The sequence below is a fragment of the Phyllobates terribilis genome, unplaced genomic scaffold, assembly GCF_046119375.1.
Source record: "Phyllobates terribilis strain yellow unplaced genomic scaffold, ASM4611937v1 Scaffold_11__3_contigs__length_659146591, whole genome shotgun sequence".
NCBI classification, from domain to species: Eukaryota; Metazoa; Chordata; class Amphibia; order Anura; family Dendrobatidae; genus Phyllobates; species Phyllobates terribilis.
Window position 1 is genome coordinate 116,740,617 of NW_027362771.1, and position 21,907 is coordinate 116,762,523.

General features: G+C 43.9%; 1 protein-coding gene across 3 annotated transcripts in view; it reads left to right on the forward strand.

Moving 5' to 3' along the window:
* The window catches only part of TXNRD1 (thioredoxin reductase 1), a 169,976-nt gene that overhangs the window by 126,131 nt on the left and 21,938 nt on the right, over positions 1-21,907 (forward strand). For 2 of the 3 annotated variants that reach the window (XM_073651548.1, XM_073651549.1), the window contains exons 4-11: positions 9,650-9,759; positions 12,362-12,484; positions 12,601-12,673; positions 13,295-13,414; positions 16,296-16,438; positions 18,518-18,633; positions 19,816-20,041; positions 21,709-21,798. In XM_073651548.1, coding sequence (XP_073507649.1) covers positions 9,650-9,759; positions 12,362-12,484; positions 12,601-12,673; positions 13,295-13,414; positions 16,296-16,438; positions 18,518-18,633; positions 19,816-20,041; positions 21,709-21,798 — 1,001 coding nt within the window. Of the gene's footprint in view, positions 1-9,557; positions 9,577-9,649; positions 9,760-12,361; positions 12,485-12,600; positions 12,674-13,294; positions 13,415-16,295; positions 16,439-18,517; positions 18,634-19,815; positions 20,042-21,708; positions 21,799-21,907 lie in introns of those variants that run through there. The other variant, XM_073651550.1, reaches the window with a different exon arrangement.

Genomic DNA, 21,907 nt, shown 5'->3' on the forward strand with positions numbered 1-21,907 from the left:
CCCCTGGGCCGAGTGTGCACGTGTGTGGATTACCCGGAGCCGGGTCTCTGGGGGTTGTAGTCTCCGTGGCGGTGACCCGGTCCCGTGGCTCAGGGTGGTCAGACCAATGGCAGTCTTTTATAGGGGTTTTTATGGTTTAATGTCCGACTACGCCACCCGTGGATTGCGGTCAGGGTGTACCGCCGCTGCAGGGCAGACCACTGAGGCTGGTGTTGTGGGTGCAGCAGAGTGTAGTACAACTCCCCACGGGAGGAGTATAGCCTCAGGGCAGTGTAGAGAGATGATGGTGATTGTGGTGCGGGGCGTCCCAGTACTAGTAGTGCTGACGCGGTGAGAAAGCACAGAGACAAGGTGTTGCAGTTCAGGTTCTTTACTCACAGCTCTCATCCAGGTCACTTGTGCACAGGTAGGACCGCCTGAGCCGTGCTGCGTCCACCAGGCAGGGGGCTCGATCAACCCCCAGGCAATTCCAGAGTGTGGCACAGGACTCCCTTCTATACTCTCGTCAGCCGTGCCCCACCAGTGACACTACTTCTGTCCAGCTGCCTCGGGTCTTCTCCTGGGAGGACTGGGTGCCCACTTCCCTGACCCTATGTGGTGTGCCTTCCTAGTAGGTATAGTGAGGGGTCGCAACAATAGATGATCACGACCACCGGTTCTTGGTTAAGGTTTAGTCACCTCCACCAACTTGGGATCCGGTACCCTGTTCTGCCAACCCGTCACCCGCAATCTCCTGGGTCCTTAGGGTTCCTTCTGCTTTCGTGTCTCTGGGCCCTTCTACACTTTGGGTACTTCTCTTTCTTTGCTGTTCCTTTCTGTTTCTGTTCCTTTCTGCTGGCTCTGGCCTTCCTCCTAGGCCTGCCTCGTGGAGCTGGGCCCAGACTGAGCCACAGCTCCCTGTCAGCCCTCTCTGGCTGAACTCCTCTTCTCTTCTCCTCCTGACTGAACTGACTCAGAACTAAGATGGTGCCCACCTTTTATACCTCCCTCTCTGTGTATGAGCCCAGGTGACTTGCAACCAATGGGCTCCTACCTATGCCCAGAAACCGTCCCCTTCTGCTCCTACATCACTGGGTTTTCCTCCCCCCTCCCTACTCCAGCCAGGGACATGATCTGTGGTGCCTGCATTACTGTACTAATGGGAACACCGTTGAGCTGTCCCCCGGAAATGGGGTGTGTGTGATGCATGCAGCTAACTGAGTCCCGGTCCACACACCATCCTTACCCGGGAATGGGATATCATACCTCTGGTTGAGGTGCAATACCTCTGTAGCGACCGAACCCACGGGGCGCTACAACTACATGCTGTTCTCAGAGAGGTGCGCATGAAGCACCTTTGGATGCATCCTAAATTATTCCTCCATTGCATACAAGTCTCAGTATGGTTCTTATTCAGTTCATCTAAGGGTTTATGTGCTGAAAGTTTATTATTTTTAAGTGATGTTGTTTCTTTTCTGAACTGACTTTCAACAAATGTATAAAATCTTATTAGTACAGTGTCTAGCTTAACCTTTCAATTATTTACCTTCAATTATCTTGTTGTTTGTGATTCAAGTTGTTTTATCCCCTATTTATCAAAACTTAATAAATCTTCAAATGTTAAAATCACAAATATCATACACTGCTTAATATATTAGTGTGTTATTGTCACGATCCGCCGCTCACTGTGTCTTAAGGACGCAGTGAGTGACATCTCAGCTGCCCTATGGATTGCAGAGGCATGTTGGGCTGTCAGCAATATGAATGGCAGCACGGCCGTCTTATAGTATGCAAAGGTATGCTGGGCTGTCAGTTTTGTGTATGGGATTTCCCTGCAGCCCAATTAGGCCGGGCGTGCTGGATGTCCTTCTGGTGTTGCCCTTTCAGAGTGATTGCCTGGCTATTTAGCTGGCTGCTATGCTTGGACTATTGCCAGTCGTAGATTTTGTATGGTGGTGGTGTGTGTGTGCTTTGTGCTTAGTATTCTCTGACTCTGATCTTTGTTACCAGACCTCGGATTTAGCTTCTTTGACCATTCTCTTCGATTGCCCCTTTGCCTTGACCTTCTCTGACCCTCGGTGCCTGACCTCGGACTTGCTCTTGGCTATTCGTTTGTCTTATCCCTTTGTCTCTGACGCACTTGTAGCACCCTGAGGATTCGGCTGCTACAGGGGTATTACACCTCAAGCCAGAGGTGTGGTATTCCACTCCCGGGTAAGGATGGAGTGTGGAACTGAGCTTAGTAGGCTGCATGCACTACATACATCCCATTTCCGGGGGACAGAACAACGGTACTCCCACCAAGTAAATGTGCAGGTACGACAGCATCTGTCTCTGGCTGGAGTGGGAGGGGGGTGGAACATCCCAGTAGTGTAGGGGCAGATAGGGGGAGTAGTCTGGGTAAAGCTAGGAGCCCATTGGGTGCTGGTCACCTGGGTTCACACATAGAGGGAGTATATAAGGTGGGCACCATCTTAGGACAGGGTCAGTCAGTCTGAGGAGAAGCAGAGCAGAGGAGCTCAGCCAGGAGGGCTGACAGGGAGCTGTGGCTCCGGCTGGGCCCAGCTCCAGAGCAAGGCCTGCAGAGAGAGAGAGAGAGAGGAGTAAGAAGGACCCAGAGAGAAAGACAGAGGGAACCCCAAGAACCCAGAAACAGACCAGAAAGGGTGAAGGGTTGGCGGACACGGGTACCGGAACCCGAACTGGTGGAGGCCACTAATCCTCAGCCAGAAACCGGAGGTCGTGGTCAAGATTTGCCACGACCCTCACCAAATCCACCAGAAAGGCACACCAAGCATAGGGTCAGGGAACCCAGAGGAGGTTTGACCACCAAGAGACCCGAGGGAGCCGGCCAAAGGTGGATCCCTGGTGGGAACGGCCAGGAGGAAGAGAAAGAGAAGGGAGCTCAGGACCACGCTCCAGAACTGCCTGGGGGTTAGCCGAGTCCCACACCTGGTGAATGCAGCATGGCTCGGGTGGTCACTCAAGGCCAGAGTGACTGAAGGAACACCTGTGAGTAAAAACCCTGAAACTGCATCTCACGTCTCTGACTCTCCTTTCTACAACATAACTACACCCATCATCCACACCTGCTGCCCTGAGGCCATACCCCTCCCGTTGGGGGTTATACCATCACTACTGCACATATACCACCGGCCTCAGCGGACTGCTCTGCAGCGGCGGCTTCAAAGCCACACTCAACGGGTGGCGTAGTCGATCAAATTAACATCTACTGCCATAGACTGCCACTTAGTTTGACACCCTGGGCACGGACCGGGTCACCGCCACAAGGACTACTACCCCCATCGAGATCCGGCTCCGGGTATCCCTTGCACACGGCCCAGGGGGCGCGTCAACTTTTGGCGTAGTCGGCAGGATTTCGTGCCCGCAACCACCGGGTACTGCGTGCCTGAAAAAGAGACTTTTAAAACTTACCATCCGTGAGGTTTTCCCGCCATCGGTGAAGATTCCCGCCATCCACGGAGTTTCCCGCCACTGGGAGAAGATTCCCGCCATTTCAGAAGATTTCCCGCCCTGGCAGAGCGGACGCCATTATGGGCGTGCCAGAGGGTGGCAAGAGGCCACCTCCCATCGTGGGCCAGGACCAAGAATGGCGCCAAAAGCGGAAACCGCCCCCACCAGCAGAGACTGTGATGCTTGAGATGTCCATCAGCGTGAGGGGACTGCCCCTGGAACTGACAATCACCAAGTTGCCCCGGGACCACCGTCAGTGTGGGCGGACCAAGAACAAAAGAGAGAAGAGGGGTGCAGCCTGGAGGAGTCTGGAGAAGCCGTACCCGGCGATGGAGGGAGAGTCAGGCAGCACCGACCCTGTGGTCAGGAGCCTGTTGCAAGCTACCACTCCACAAGACCTGGTGGAGATCCTGGCACAGCTCCCCCGAGACCGGGAGCGTGCACAGACCGCGCTGGAGGGCCTCGCACGGAGGATGGCCCAGGTGCAACGAGAAACGCTGACGGAGTGGAGCAGAGAGATGGCCCTGCAGGCTGGAACCTGCCAACGGAGCACGCCACCCGAGACGAGGAGTCAGACCGCCTCTGAGGATGGTGCAGGAGGAATCAGGGCCGGAGACTATGCCGAGGAAGGAGCTAAAGAAACGGAGGCAGGTAAAGGGGACGTCACTACCCCGAGCCGAGAAGCCGTGAGCCTGCCCCAGCTCCCCGTCGCAGAGCCCGAAATTTCCCCTGCCGTGCCCGTCGTTGCACCGTCACCGCTCCCGACTAGGCCTCAAACAGAAGCCGCGGCCACGCCCCCTGTGACGTCACGCGCCTCAACCCTGAGCGCGGCGAAGCAGGAGACGCCACCGGCCTGGTCGCAAGGCCGAGTGCCCCCGGGCGCCGCAGTACCAACAGTGCCCTCTACCTCCACTGAGCCACCGGCCTGGTCGCAAGGCCTGGTAAACCTGGGCGCCGCTACCACCACCGCGCCCTCAACTTCCACTGTGCCGCACCTGGGTGAAGACTTGTTTGCCCAGCACACTTGCCCGGATGGGCAGCCCTTTGTGTGGCCACCGGAGTACCACCATCCCCGGCTCCGGAAAGAAAGACCCCTGTGCGAACCCCTGATCCCGGCTCCGGCGCCCGTCAAGATGACCCCGCTCTCGTTAGAGGAGGCGCAGTTTGAGCGGGACCCCGCAGGAGGAGACCTCATCGGGTTCACTCAGGAGACCCGGGCAGCCACAGCTGAGCGTGCGGAGTGCTGCCGCCAGCAGTTGGAAGTCTTTGAGCGAGAACGGAGAGAGAGACGGGTCCGCGAGGAGCGGCTGCAAGTAAAGAGTGCAGAATAAAAGAGCCGGACCCGAAGGAACCCCCGTGCAGCCCACGGTCCCCGTGCCACCGGGACTGTAATCAAATTCCAACTGCAGCATGGTTGGGGCTTCATCCGGGATCACCGCACCCCCGGCGACGTCTTTGTGACCCGCAGGGATGTCGAGTCCCACCTACCGGAGGGACACAGAGGTCGTGACCTATACCTGGGTGATGAGGTCACCTTTACCCGGCACCTATGTACCAAAGGACCCTATGCCCTTCATGTACACCGGCTGACAGAGGAAGAGCTGAGGTGTCAGGAGGAGCAAGAGGACCCGGACGGGTCTGAAGGGTACACGGAGGAAGTATTAGGAGGACGCCGCTACTAAAGTACGGTAAATGGAACTGTAAAATAGTTACCCGTCAGGGTACAGGAACTGTTACCATTATAGTCCCCGTTGGGACCAGCAAATTAAACTGTTACCCGTATGTCCCTTTATCCCACTGGCCGAGGACTGAGAGCGGTCATTCTTTCCTCATCCCACTGGCCGAGGACTGAGAGCGGCCACCTCCCCTTGTATATAGTTGCGCTTTCTAAGGCGCCCCCTACCGGTTTTATAAAGAACTGTTTTTGTGACTGTTGCACTTTACCCGGTCACAAGTTGCACCGTGGCCGGAGGAACAAGAATGTTTATAATGAAAAGTTTTATATGAAGAGTTTATTGCTGCTGATAATATATATATAGTGTTTTATATGTTTATGATGTTTTGAAAAAAAATTGTATGTTTTTGGAATGTTTATTCTTTTACAGCCCGAGGACGTGCTGTGATTTACCAGGGGGGAATGTAGCACCCTGAGGATTCGGCTGCTACAGGGGTATTACACCTCAAGCCAGAGGTGTGGTATTCCACTCCCGGGTAAGGATGGAGTGTGGAACTGAGCTTAGTAGGCTGCATGCACTACATACATCCCATTTCCGGGGGACAGAACAACGGTACTCCCACCAAGTAAATGTGCAGGTACGACAGCGTCTGTCCCTGGCTGGAGTGGGAGGGGGGTGGAACATCCCAGTAGTGTAGGGGCAGATAGGGGGAGTAGTCTGGGTAAAGCTAGGAGCCCATTGGGTGCTGGTCACCTGGGTTCACACATAGAGGGAGTATATAAGGTGGGCACCATCTTAGGACAGGGTCAGTCAGTCTGAGGAGAAGCAGAGCAGAGGAGCTCAGCCAGGAGGGCTGACAGGGAGCTGTGGCTCCGGCTGGGCCCAGCTCCAGAGCAAGGCCTGCAGAGAGAGAGAGAGAGAGGAGTAAGAAGGACCCAGAGAGAAAGACAGAGGGAACCCCAAGAACCCAGAAACAGACCAGAAAGGGTGAAGGGTTGGCGGACACGGGTACCGGAACCCGAACTGGTGGAGGCCACTAATCCTCAGCCAGAAACCGGAGGTCGTGGTCAAGATTTGCCACGACCCTCACCAAATCCACCAGAAAGGCACACCAAGCATAGGGTCAGGGAACCCAGAGGAGGTTTGACCACCAAGAGACCCGAGGGAGCCGGCCAAAGGTGGATCCCTGGTGGGAACGGCCAGGAGGAAGAGAAAGAGAAGGGAGCTCAGGACCACGCTCCAGAACTGCCTGGGGGTTAGCCGAGTCCCACACCTGGTGAATGCAGCACGGCTCGGGTGGTCACTCAAGGCCAGAGTGACTGAAGGAACACCTGTGAGTAAAAACCCTGAAACTGCATCTCACGTCTCTGACTCTCCTTTCTACAACATAACTACACCCATCATCCACACCTGCTGCCCTGAGGCCATACCCCTCCCGTTGGGGGTTATACCATCACTGCTGCACATATACCACCGGCCTCAGCGGACTGCTCTGCAGCGGCGGCTTCAAAGCCGCACTCAACGGGTGGCGTAGTCGATCAAATTAACATCTACTGCCATAGACTGCCACTTAGTTTGACACCCTGGGCACGGACCGGGTCACCGCCACAAGGACTACTACCCCCATCGAGATCCGGCTCCGGGTATCCCTTGCACATGGCCCAGGGGGCGCCTCACACTCTCTTGGTTTTGACCTTGGACACATTGTTCTCCCTGCCTTATGGCTTGTCCGTGAGAAGTGACTCAACGATACAGGTATAAAGTTACAGATATTACTATATAAACCCACTTGCCATCTTAGTTTTTTTCCCACTCAATATTATTTGCATTAAGGCTATGTGCCCATTTTGCCGAAATGAAGCAGAAAATTTCTGCTTCATTTCTGCATGTCCTCTCTCGGAAAAACGAATGCGGAATTCCGCACGCGTATATCGTGCGTTTATCGTGCGTTTTCCACATGCGGAATTGCCTTGCAGTTTTTATTGCATTGCAAAGGCAATTCCGTTTGCGGAAACGCAAATTAATGGACATGCTGCGGATTTTTCCGTGCATCAAAAACGCTGCGGAAAAATCCGCAGCATGGGCACTGAACCTGCGGAATCCCCTTGGGGACCATGGGGGGCGGATTACATAGCGTTTAACAAGCGTTTACGCTGCGGAAATTCCGCAGCATATACGCTTGAAAAACGCTACGTGGGCACTTAGCCTTAGTAAATAACTGGTCACTTAGATTAATATAATCTTTTAGCTAATTATTTAAAAAAAATATGAAGACACTGGGGATTATCCAATAAGAGAAATAAATGTTAACTTTCTGTAATTATTACTTTTTAAGTTTCTAAAAAAAAACATGTAATTGTACTAATTAACCTAAATATAAAATTAAGAAATTTAATACTGTTAAAATGGTGAGAACAATTGTTGCTTACAATGAAAGGAAGCAAAATATAAGAGGTAAAACTAAACCTCTGTCGTCTTGACAGCCTATGCCCCACAAATCCAACCAGAATGTAATTTTCCTGATTTAAGCAGATTAGTCAAACATTTCACAATATGAATTGCATTACTTCATTATATATCCTCCATCGCTCCCAGACCAAGGCAGTCTTCACTCACGTGACTAGCATCCTCAGCCAGGCAGCTACATATAGAGAGAAACCGTGGAGGCCCTCAAGATGCTGGACTCAGAATGCTAGTCACAGGAATGAAGACTGCCCTGGTCTGGGGACAGAGGACCGGACTGGACTGCTGTACTGGGGTAGCATGAATCTTTTTGCTCAGCTGTAAGGGGAACCATATGGCATTATACCAGTGCCATCTTCACTCCTGTGACTGGCATCCTCAGCAAAGCATCTACAAAGAGAGTCAGAAGGTGGAAGTTCTCAGGTTGCTGGGCTAAAGATTCTATTCACCATGAATGGTGTAAAGAGGATCATCAATTAATTCTAACATATAACATCCCTGTAAAAACAGTACATCTTTATTAAATAAGCAATAAAAATCCTTAGGAAAAAAGAAACAACAAAAAAGCATTGATACATTCCTATTAGATAATATAGGACAATGTAAATTGAAAGATACAATGGATAATGTACCCTGTTTAACCTTATAGGTGAGCCTACGTAGCTGCGGAGGTTGACATCCTATAATATAACGTATAATATGATGTAAATAAAAATCTTGATGGTATTTTGAGTTTTAGTTAGCTGAGGATGCCAGTCACAAGAGTGAAGATTGCCCAGGTCTGGGAGCAACAGAGGACTGGTCTGGATGCCGTACCATGGCAGCATGAATCTTTTTGCTCAGCTCTTACAATATACTGGGCGACTACAGCCCCAGAGCCACAGGGACTGCAGTCTGTGTGCACATGGCTTTTACAAAGAACAGAAGGAGCCTCCTGAAAACCACTCTCTAGAAGTACTTTTTTATATTGAACACTTTTTCCCTGCCCATGTTGTCATCTGCCCCCTCCTTGTGTTTAACATAAATTTGATCCCACCTACTTTATGTTGGTCCAAGTCAGGGATGTCAAACTCAAACACACAGAGGGCCCAAATGAAAAACTTGCAAAAGTTGCAGGCCAACCAGTATATAGTATAATGGGCCCCACACAGTCCTCCATACAGAATAATGGGCCTTAAATAGTCCTCTATACAGAATAATGGGCCCCACATAGTCCTCCATACAGAATAATGAACACCACATAGTCCTCCATACAGAATAATGAACACCACATAGTCCTCCAAACAGTATAATGGCCCCACATAGCTTTCCATTCAGTATAATGAGCCCCACGTAGTCCTCCATATAGAATAATGGGCCCCACATAGTCCACCATACAGTATAATGGCTCCACATAGTCCTCCATACAGAATAATGGCCGCACATAGTCCTCCAAACAGTATAATGGCCCCACAAAGCTTTCCATTCAGTATAATGAACCCCACATAGTCCTCCATACAGAATAATGGCCACACATAGTCCTCCAAACAGTATAATGGCCCCACAAAGCTTTCCATTCAGTATAATGAGCCCCACATAGTCCTCCATACAGAATAATGGCCGCACATAGGGGTGGTGGTTCTGCTGTTGCGGGCCAAATATACTCACTCTGTGGGCCAGATTTGCACCATGGGCCAGAGTTTGACATGTATAGTCTAAGTCATGCCTACATGAAGGATGTTTGGAATTTTAGGTCAATGTATGGTTTAAATTAATTAATGCTAATTATAATTACCATGAAAACAAAAAGGTAGGGAAATTCTAAATTGTTTATTTAGTTCCCTTAGAAATAGTTTTTGATTTCCCGTACTACGTCACCTGGAATGTCCCTGTTTCCTTTCCGCTACCTGTGAAGTTTGCAAGTCATGGTTACTCACAGTTTGGGGAGAGTGAGGAGGCAGAGGTGTCAGGAAGCATTAGAAATGGAGTGGTTGTGAAATAACAGGTCCCACCCTTTTTTGCTCATCTTGGAAGCACAGCTTATAAATGAACATGTCACATATGATTTCTTTCCACAGACAACGGACAGAGCCTTGAGAAGGAGCTGTATGAATATACCATGGAGACGGCATTACCCAATGTTTTTGTGAAGGAGAAGCTTATTGGCGATTACACTGATGTTATACAGGTACATTTCATTTAATGCTGGGGTGCAGTTTGCTTTTACTATGTTAGAGATATTATTTACAAACTTAAAAAGTGTGATAACCACAAGTATCCTGAGCGGGAAGGCATTTCCATGGAGTAGAAAAATAGTGTATTGAGATATCAGATAATATTGGAAGCAATCTTACAATATAACTGACTTGTCATAAAACATCACCTTACGGACAAAAGCTTGCCATTCACTCCTGGCACCTGTATAAAAGGAAAAGAGATGGAAAGAAGCAATGAGAGAGCAAAAAGAACGGAAAGATAGGAGACAAGCAAGAACAGAAAAAAGAAATAAAAATTTAAGTTATTGAGGAGGAGAAATATAATGCATGATTCTAAGTAAGAAGAATTAGGAGGTCCAGGAAATCTCGGCATGATAGCCACAGATGTTAAGTAACCCAAAAAATATTGCTGGGTTTTTGTCATATAGAATTTTTTTTTAATTCAATTAATATTTTTCTAAGGCAAAATAGTAATTTAAAAAATATTTTTTTTTTTGTCAGCATAAGTATGTATTAAATGTATCAGTGATATAAATTGTGGTTACACAGTCACAAATGTATAAAAAAAATTGTAACTAATAACATTTTCTGAATGCAAAAGGTTTGCATTGAAACCCATGTTACCTGCAATGTACTATATAAGGGATCCTAGACATAAAATCTACAATACGTTACACCCACTAAATATTGCCTGAAAATTTTTTTATTTAAAATTCTGAGTAATTTTTAGCTCATCTTGTGGCAACTTTCAATTACATAGTTTTTCACTGATGTCTACATTTCAGTTGATTTCCTGTTAATCGAAGACAGTGTATTTTGGGAGCTGAGTGACAGATAAAAGCGATGTTAAAGCACCACTTCAGCGTTTATTTTATTGCACCGGTGGAGTGGTGCTTTAAATGTAAGTCCTCTGCCCCTTGTCTCATACCCTCTTACTGCCGTCTTCATCCTTTTCCATCGTCGCTCCCATCGGTCTCCAGTGAAAACTGACCTGCCGGCAGTTCCAGTGTTTCATGGAGCTGCGCATAGGTCACTTTTCAATACAAGTCTATGAGAGCTCTCATAGACTTGCATTGAGAGCTAGTAACGTAGCTTCTGACTTCTGGCCAATCAGAAGCTACTGTCACAAGTTGGCGCTGAGGGACAAGATGGTGCCGCATTGCTGAAAAATGGTGTAGACACTCGAGCGTGAGTATATGGCTGGGGGCATGGGGCTTACATTTAAAGCGCCACTCCATCGTTGAAAAAAAACCAAAATGCTGGAGTGGTGCTTTAAATCACTGCAGATGTTCCCGAATTTGCCAGAAGAAAATCCATAGCAAACTTTCAAACACTTATTCATACTCCATGCATAAAATGACATGTGGTGCATAGATTAAATCCATAGCATGTCATTTTTTATGCGGTTCAGATGTCGAATTGCAGGCAGATTGTTTTTTCAATGCACCAGACAAGATTGGAAGAATAAAGAACAATTCATCATTTATATTTCCAAGTAGAAATGAAAGTGGATGAAACGAATGGGTATGATATGTACTACAAAGAAGTTTCATTAGAACAGTTTATGAAGATAAGGTCAGCTTAGGGAATTCTAGTCACCTGTCTGACACACCCAAATGTACAATCACAAGCTTCTCAATTCTCAGTAGTGCATTTTTTGTAATTAACACACTCAGGAAGACACGGAAGGTGCATGAGTCAGCACAGCAGCTTGTGTTTCATTATTGGTATTGTCAGCACGGGTTTCTTGCATTTATAATGTATTTATTTTTTAGATGCTTGTTAGTATAGAAGAAGGGAAGGGCAAGCTACCAAATAATAAAGGCCATACAATTCAAACAGAAGACAATATAATGATGATTTATTCATACTACTACACTATGGGAGTGGTGTGCACTGCATGCCTGATTCATCTTGTGGATAAATTTGGCAAGGACTAAAAACAAACCTAAGTCAGATCTTCTAATGGAAAAGTGGCTTCATATGTATCATGAGTAACCTGTTATTGTTCATACTAGAAAACTGTCTTAATACATTGATAAGTCTGCACAGATATGTTGCATTGAGATGTATGTGCTCTGTTTTAGCGATCAAACATCTATAATTCTATTACAACTCCCAGTGGGGCCGAAGTTTCCAGAAACTTGAATCCTGTATCTGCCTGTTTTTGATCTTCCACTCTTGCAAAGCATGCATTATTTGGCCTAACTTGCCATTGAAGAGTTTAATTATTTGTAGCTATAGTTGTCACTCACGTTTCCCAAGAACAATAATAGAGAACAACTTAAATGGTCACTGTTGTGATGGCCAAGTCATACAGTGTTTATTGTATTTTTCTCCAAATTAGGCGATGCACACCTCAGTAGAACCCCACAGACCCATTATAAGTCAGTAAAGTCAATTGTACATAGAATCACTCATAATGGGAACAGTGCCTAACAGATAACGTTGTATAGCTGCCATACCTATGTACTGTACATTATAAAAACAATAATACAACATCTGTAACTTCTCAATGACTGTGGATCATAGCAGGGACAAATGTAAGTCAGTATTTATGTTCTTTTTTCCTAGTTATCTAAGGATGGTTTGTTCCAGAAATTGTTAGAAAGCAAAAATGATAAACCCAAGGAGGACGGCTATGAATATGACTTGATTGTCATCGGCGGAGGATCAGGAGGTCTAGCCGCTTCTAAGGTATGAAAACTTTGATGATGATGATCTGGACAAACCTAAATGATCACAATCAATGATGTTTTCCCATTGGTGAATAAAAATATGTATGTGATGCATCTTGTTGTTACATATTACAGGAAGCTGCAAAGTATGGGAAGAAAGTGCTTGTGTTAGATTATGTCACCCCTTCACCATTAGGAACCACATGGGGTAAGTAGGAGACTATAGCTTGATACAACTCTGAATAGCATTCCAGGTTGATAAAAACATTGCAACGCTATAAGGACTTCTGCAGACGTATATATTTTCAGTCCGAGTGCGTTCTGACAAAACATCGGATCGCATTCTGACCAATGTTATTCTGTTGGGCTATGCATATGTCCGATTATTTCCTCAAAGCAAGTGTGTCCAAGGGAAAAATCACAGCATGCACGATTTGCACCCTTAAATCGGATCACACACAGCCATGTAAGTCAATGAGTCCGTGGAAAATATCGGACTGCACTCGGATGACATTTGAATGCAGTCCGATTTAGGATAAGAGAATCTACGGCCACTGACCCCAGCCTTATTGTCATTATTTGCTCATCTGTAGATAAGCTTTGTGCTTTGTCTGTTTTTCATTTGCTAGTAATAGGTTATAATGCTATTTGTTTCTACATGTATTATGATAATTTATGACCAAGGGGACGTCATTTTGATTCCCATGCTATCAAATATTTGCAAATATTTGTGACACCCATCGTGCACACTTATATTGGTAATGTTCATTTAATACTGAATATGCTAAAGGTGTATATATTTATATGGCATACCATTATTTTTTTATAGGGCTCGGAGGAACATGTGTGAATGTAGGCTGTATACCTAAAAAATTGATGCACCAGGCAGCATTACTGAGACAAGCCTTAAAAGACTCCAGCAAATATGGATGGCAAATTGAAGATAATGGTATGTGATTTTTATACTCTCAAATATTACTGACTACTGTGACTTCATATAACATATATCTGCTGCATAAAGGACTACTGGATCAATAAATCTATGTCTGGATACTTCATTTGTTTTTTTTTTATTTCCAGACATACAATATAAAACAAAGATGGTGACAGCATCCAGAGTAAAAAGATTCCTTAATTATTCCATGTCAAAAACCCAAATAAAAAGACAGAAACTTTCTCCCTGTTTTTTTGAAGGAAGAATGAAAGAATCTGTTTACTCTGGATGCTGTCACCATCTTTACCTGCTATCTGGATTTAATAGAGAACTGCGGATCCTCCTATTTTTGGCAAATTTATAGATTTGGACACTACACAATAGTTTGTGGTCATTGCTATCCTATTTGTTTTTGATGGTTATATAATATAAAGCAAACTGAAAAAACAAATATTGTGAGAACTTAGCCCTAACTATATTCAAATATCACAGACCTCACATACAAATCATACATATTCATAGTATATGGCAGGCGTCCAAAAATCTTCATTTTATTATTCAAGTGCTTATACATGTGAGTCTCAAGCTATATTTATAGACTCGCTAATGCACGTGTGTGTGAGTATATATATGTATACATAAATACATATATATAGATAATCAGTGAGTATTAATATAGCTTGATAGTTACATGTACGGTGCACCAGTTTTAGGTAGGTGTTAAAATCTGTTTCATCAGATACAACACAATAAAATTTGAAAGACAAAAATAGAAGTGTTAATGGTTTATTTTCATCCATAAACATAATGCAAAGTGAATGAACAAAATACAAATATAAATCAAATCAATATTTGTGTGACCACTCATTGCCTATAAAACAGTCTCAAAGTATCATTTCTTCTAGGTACACTAGAAGTAACATCTTAGAGAAGTAGCCACAGATCTTCTGTGGATATCTGCTTGCACAAATCCTTCTGTCTCTTCATGTAATCCCAGACAGATTAGATTAGATAATTCTGAGATCAGGGCTCTCTGGGGCCATATCATCACTTCCAGGACTCCTTGTTCTTCTTTACACTGAAGATCTTAATTAAATTGGCTGTATGTTTGTTGTTGTCCTGCTGCAGAATAAATTTGAGACGCCTCTCTGATGGTATTGCATGATGGATAAGTATGTGAGTTCTCAGCATTGAGTACACCATTAATCATGACTAAATCCTCAACTTCATTTTCTGAAATACAACCCCAAATTTGCAGGCAACCTCCACCTTGCTTCACTTATTATTGGACAGCTCTCCAGCCCTTTGGTGAATAAACGGCCTTATGTTAAAGCCAAATATTTCACATTTTGACTCATCAGTCCATAACACCTGCTGCCATTTTTCTGAATCCCAGTTTCTCTGTTTTTATACATAGCTGAGTCACTTGGCCTTGTTTCAATGTTGGAGGTATGTTTTTTTTTGGCTCAATTCTTCTATGATGACCACTTCTGTCTAGACTTCTTTTAACAGTAGATGGATGCAGCTGGGTCCCACTGGTTGCTGCCAGTTCTAAATTGATGATACTGCTGGAGAGGATTAATGGTGTCTTCAATGCTGTGGAATACAGTCAGACTCTTATCCACCATGCAATACCAGCAGAAAGGCATCTAATTCTTTCCAAATTTAATCTGTAGCAGAACAACCCAAAACATACAGCCAATGTCATTAAGAACGATCTTCGGGGTAAAGATAAACAAGGCATCCTGGAAGTGATGATATGAGCCCTGATCTCAACATCGAGTCTGTGTGGGATTACATAAAGAGATAGAAAGATTTGCACAAACCTACATACACAGAAGATCTGTGGTTAGTTCTCCAAGATGTCTGGAACAACTTCCTTCAAAAGCGGTGTGAAAGTATACCTAGAAGACTTGATGCTGTGATGCTGTTTTGAAGGCAAAGAGTGATCATACCAAATATTGGTTTGACTTAGATTTCCCTTTTGTTCGTTCACTTTGTGTTTTGTTAATTGATAAAACAAAACTATTAATACTTCAATTTTTCAAAGCATCCTTAGTTTGCAGCATTTTTTCAACATCTGCTTAAAACTTTTGCACAATACTGCATATACATGTAATAAAATATGTATATCTTATCAATTTATACTGTTTGTATGTGTATCCAATAAAGAAGTTTTTTACCGATTTACTGACCACTGAGTGCTGCCCTTCATCTTTCTATCCAAATATATATATAATATAAACAAATCAAAAGCATAAAACTAAACCTTTGATGATAGCTATCAAAGTGTTTTACAGTCATTTTCCAGGAGCTGATTAGTACTGTGTTATTGCTTGTACACCAGTGTGTGAGCTGGATTAATAATAGTAAGTATGTATGCAAATTATACATAACTGAAATAAGTACGCTGCTAAATTGTATATATTACTGAGTGAGCTCTGGGGAAATGATCACAAATTTGCCTTTTTCTGGATCTGTTCACTTTAATTGCTATGTCACACATGTGGTAATAATTTCAGTTCATATAATTGAACACTTTTCAGGCGTATAGCAGCTATAATAAGCATGAAAATTATACAAGCCTTGAATATTAAATTACAAAAACATATCCTTGTTATAAAATGTGCATGTAGCTGCATACGCTACAGACTGCTGTTTCATTAGCTAAATCTATATATACTTGGAACCAGTGACATCGTGCTTCAGTGGGGAAAGGAAACGCTATGAAAGTTATTCCCCATTAGGAACTTATAGCTGACATGGAGCCAAGTGCTCATAAATATAGCCTATATTTCAGACTAGTTACAATATACCTTTATATCATTTCATGTCATAAATATTATTTCTCACTATTTGACTATATAAATGTGTCTGTAAATTTTGCTTTGAAAAGTGCAACACAACTGGGACATTATGACAGAATCTATCCAGAATTACATTGGCTCCTTGAATTGGAACTACAGAGTGGCTCTAATGGAAAATAAAGTGAAGTATGAAAATGGCTATGGAGAGTTTGTGGAACCACACAAGATAAAGGTAACGCCATGTTCAACTATATAGGTGAATGTTGGTGTTTTACCTTAAGTGAAGACTATGAAAAAACACTTCTCGATGACAAGTAGCAAAGCTACAAGGATTGCAGAGGTAGAATCATTGGTGGTTAAGTGAAGGGCTCAGATGTAGATTTGCAATAGGGTCAATATTTCAAGGCCATGTATTATGGTGGGAGCTGACTGCCCCTCACATACACACATGATCAGCAAAATGATGGGAACGTTGTAGCTTCTTTAATGCTTTTCCAGACTCAACAGTATTCTGTACAAGTACCTTAAAGGGAATCTGTCACCCCCCTGGGCGGTATCAGACCTCTACTATGGGCATACAGGTGATAGAAAAGTAAATCTATACAAACCTGTATGGCCCATAGTAGAGGTCTGATTGCTGAGAAAACTGTTTTTACAAAGTCTGCTTTCCAGAGGCTTGGCGTCCGGGGGACGCCAAGCAAACCCCTCCTATCTGCTTATTATTCCCCTAAATCGCCACCTCTGTGCTAAATTACTATATTCCCCCCTCCCCTGCACGTCACAGGGACCTGTGACAGGCCCTGTGACATGCCCTGCTCTGCCTCCCCTCCCGCTCCCATGGAGCACGCATTGTTTCCCTCCGGCCCCTTTTGGCTGCGTACTGCTAGCGGAGCGGAAGTCTCATTGACTCACCGTCACTTGCACAATGCAATGCTGCGGCACAGTACGCAGTCAAACAGGGCAGGAGGGAAACAAGGCACGCCAAGCCTCTGGAAAACAGACTTTATAAAACCAGATTTCTCGGCAATCAGACCTCTGCTATGGGCCATACAGGTAAGTATAGATTTACTTTTCTATCACCTGTATGCCCATAGCAGAGGTCTGATATCGCCCACGGGGGTGACAGATTCCCTTTAAGCCGGTCATACACATTGTTCAGCCGACAGTCCTTTCCGTCGTCTCTCCAATACACAGGAGCACTGAGAGCACATGTGTTCTCTATGAAAAAAATGCCAACAGTCATCCCTGGGAGAACAAAGTGATCAGCAGTCTTAAATCAAGCATACTAGATCAACATCCTCCCTGCAATCAGTTGGCCGGTGCCCCAATACACATTAAAGTGTCAGTCAAACCCATCAATATCAGCGGGTTTGGTTGACATTAGTCTAATACAGGGATGTAAAACTCAAACACGCAAGAGGGCCAAAATGAAAAACTTGGACAAAGTCGTGGGCCAACCAATATACAGTATAATGGGTCCCACAAAGTCCTCCATACAGAATAATGGGCCCCACTAGGTCCTCCATACAGAATAATGGGCCCCACTAGGTCCTCCATACAGAATAATGGGTCCCACAAAGTCCTCCATACAGAATAATGGGTCCCACAAAGTCCTCCATACAGAATAATGGGCCCCACAAAGTCCTCCATACAGAATAATGGGCCCCACAAAGTCCTCCATACAGAATAATGGGCCCCACAAAGTCCTCCATACAGAATAATGGGCCCCACATAGTCCTCTATACAGAATAATGGGCCCCACATAGTCCTCCATACAGAATAATGGGCCCCACATAGTCCTCCATACAGAATAATGGGCCCCACATAGTCCTCCATGCAGAATAATGGCTCCATATAGGGGTGGTGGTTCTGGTGTCGCGGGCCAAATAAAACCACCCTGTGGGCCAGATTTGGCCCACAGCCAGAGTTTGACATGTATGGTCTAATATGTATGAGTGCTGTGAGACTGTACTGTAGCTTAGTCCATTTTCAGTTACAATAGTTCCCTACTCTCTTTGTTTCCCTTGAATACTTCCTACATAGTACACACAGTATACACCTATTTAGGTAATATGTAGGTATCATCAATATATATTAATATATGTACTGTCATCAATATATTCTTGTTGGGACAAGCACATATGCATTTCAAGAGGTGAAGTAGTATATTTTAACAAGTGTATATGGAAATTATTATTAGTATAAGTCTGATTTTCAGATATTTAAGGTATAGAAATATGTACATTGGTACAGGCATATTTGTAACGATTACAATAGAAAGGAATAATACATTTCTTATTTGTCTCTGTAGTCAACCAATTCAAGAGGAAAAGTGAAGTTTTTTACATCAGAAAAATTTCTCATAGCCACAGGAGAGAGACCACGTTACCTTGGTATACCTGGTGACAAGGAATACTGCATTACAAGGTATTAATAATAATTGTCTGCTGTAGCGAGTTGAGTCTTTGTGTCACAATATCTTAGTGTGAGTGAGATCAATCAAATGTCTCATAGCACTCATAGCTAGGAGACTGTGATGCTCTGTATTAGAAGATGTGCCTCCAAGCAATAGTGCAAAATACCACAACACTCAAATTAAATATGCTATTTAAGTTTAATTGATAAGTCAGCATGTGGAAATAGAAAGGTCGGCCAACATTTTGGTCTGTCCCAGACCTTGATCATGAGCCTAAGTCCTACGGTTCCTAGCAGATACAGGGGCCGACTGCCAATTGTCAGACTAAGTCTTGCTGTATAGAGTTGAGTCTTCATGTATCATAATGTCTTAGCTTGAACACGCAAAGTATATTTCTTGCAGATTTTCCCAAAATTTAGTAACAATAAAGTTATTAAATTAAAATAAATGTTTGCCTAGTACTACTACTAATCGACAAGCCACCTTCTTAAGCCACTTTCACACAGCATTTTCACCTATGTTCAGTGGCCCCATTCGGGCTTACATCCGAACTGCCCGCACATCGGGTTTTTGGCATATAGGCTGACAGGGCCGTTGACCATAATGATGCAGATGGAGTCACCGTGTGCTCTGTCGTGCATCATTTTTGGCTGTGAACGATGTCTTGCAGTCCACCTCCAATAGGCTTATAAGGCCAAAAATGATGCATGACACAGCACATGGTGACTCTGTCTGCACCATTATAGTCACTGGCCCTGTTGGCGCATACATCCGAATCCCATTTTGCAGAAAGTTCAGACAATAGCCTGGAATGGACCTATAAATGTAGGTAAAAACGCAGTGTGACAGGGGCCCTTAAACTGAATACTGTTGTAGCCTATTGTCTGCTGCTATACTGTTGGTGCTCAGTATAATAAATTGGTCATATATAGGGTAATATCTAGATTGAGAAAAATCACAGTACTAACCACTTCAATGCTTACTGTGGGTATACAATAGGAGAAAAACATATAAAGTTCAGTCTATGGCCGTTTCAGGGCCCTCAAATTATATTTTTTAATAATTGACAATTCTATTTTATTTGTAGAAATATGACAACCAAGAGCTAGGCTAATAGCCACACATTTATCTATGACGTACTGTATATATGTTACACACTTTATATTAGGAATGTATTCTCTATTTTATTTTAGTGACGACCTCTTCTCCTTGCCCTACTGTCCTGGGAAGACTCTGGTGATCGGTGCCTCGTACGTTGCACTAGAGTGTGCCGGTTTCCTGGCAGGTCTGGGGCTAGATGTAACTGTTATGGTGCGCTCAATTCTCTTGAGAGGTTTTGACCAGCAAATGGCTGATAAGATTGGTGAACACATGGAGGAGCATGGAGTGAAGTTTATCAAACACTTTGTGCCAACAAAGGTACAATTGAATTTATCATTGATTTTTTTTAATATTTTATTCTTTACAAAATAAAGGGGTTGTCAACCTAGATTTAAAGTTGTTTTCAAGTGAAAATTGATAACATTTACTAATATTCTTAAATGAAGAAAGATGCCCTGATGTTGAGATTCCATCACTTCTGCATTGATTTGAACACAGTAGAGCGTTACTGTGTCTGGTTTAGTACTGCATTTGTGTGTAAGATTTCCCTGCACAGCAGCGCTCCTAGCTACCCAGTTCTGTAGGGAACTGCAGCACAGCTCTTTTCACTTGTATATGACCCTACTTCAGTGCCATGAAAAGGGGCTACCGATGTGCAGACAAAATACAAAAGGCCACAGCCCCAAATCAGCACTATGTTGTCTTCATTCCCAGGATCGGTGGGGGGTTTCCGAGATTTCTAATAATCATTATTCTGACTCCATAATTAGGCTACGAGTGTAGGGCACTTGAGACTCCGTTTCTATGTATATGTCTACATACCAGTACTCACACAAAGAGATTTCATCAGATCGCTTGACTCGATTGCAGAGGCACTTATGAAGATTCCAGAAGACGGTTTATTTTCAAGCTGAATTCTTATAGTTATGCACAATTACATTAGATAAAAAAAACTATTCTGAACCAGTGATACAAGATATGAGCTTCATAAAATGGCTGGCATACTCATAATGAGGAAGATGAAGGGAAGGGTTACTGACATCAGAGCTGAGTTAGGGATATGGAAAAATGCAAGAGCGCAATAGGGTCTTATCCAATTAATAAATGTTACAGAAGTATTAAAAACTGCTCACCTAGTAGGGTTGTGTGGAACACAACACCTATAAAGCCTGGACTCCAAATGCTGCAGCTTCCTATGGATATGTCAGAGATAGATGCTGGGAAAGGAAATTGTTTCTGCACTCTCTGGAGTCACGACAAACCATTAGTATGGATAAAAATGTAGGTTTATTTTCTACGCGATTCTGAGTCCACTGACTCCTTCCTCAGGACAGCCATACATAACCTAGGCAGGCAGACCGGGGGAGAGGTAGAACAAAGTTCAAAAAGTCAAACTTTATTGCAACAAAACAATACAATATTGAATGATTCCCAAGTCGTGGGACATAACAATCATGATGTAATAGCATATCCAAACAATATGCCATCACTTTATAAAATGGGAATACTCCTTTAATTTAGTAGGGAAGGACCAAAAATAAAACATGATTTTTTAAAGAATAATGTTTGCATGGATGTGCCACGATCTTGCCAGCATGCAATTATACTATGTAATATAGAATATTCTCTGATTGATTTGGGGCTCATAAACAGTCTATATCCTACAAATGTAATGTACTGTCTAAATGAAAAACTTTACTTTATAATTTCTTTATAATCAAAACACTATGAGCATACTTCCCACCTAAAACCACAAAGTGGTCGTAATCGTAATGCTTAACCATCAGAACATAACATTTCGGCATCATACTGTGGCTCTGCACATTTTAATGTTTACCTGCTCCAGAGAATTAGCTCTAGATATAATCTGTCTGCCGGTCTGAGTAATTAGATTAATTCCCCAATTCATTCTTGTGTTTCGGATTAAGATGTGTTTAGCTGTGCTTAGATTGGATTGTGCCTAACATATTATATTTTCTCTACAGATAGAGCAGATAGAAGCCGGAACACCTGGGAAATTGAAAGTTACGTCTCAGTCAACTGACGGTACAGAGATTACAGAAGAATATAACACTGTGAGTAACAAATAGATAAATAATTATCTCGTCCATGGCGAGAAGTAAAGAAAATACATTTGCTATGTCAATAGGTGTAAATCTGTAGATTATTTTGTGCATAAAGCCA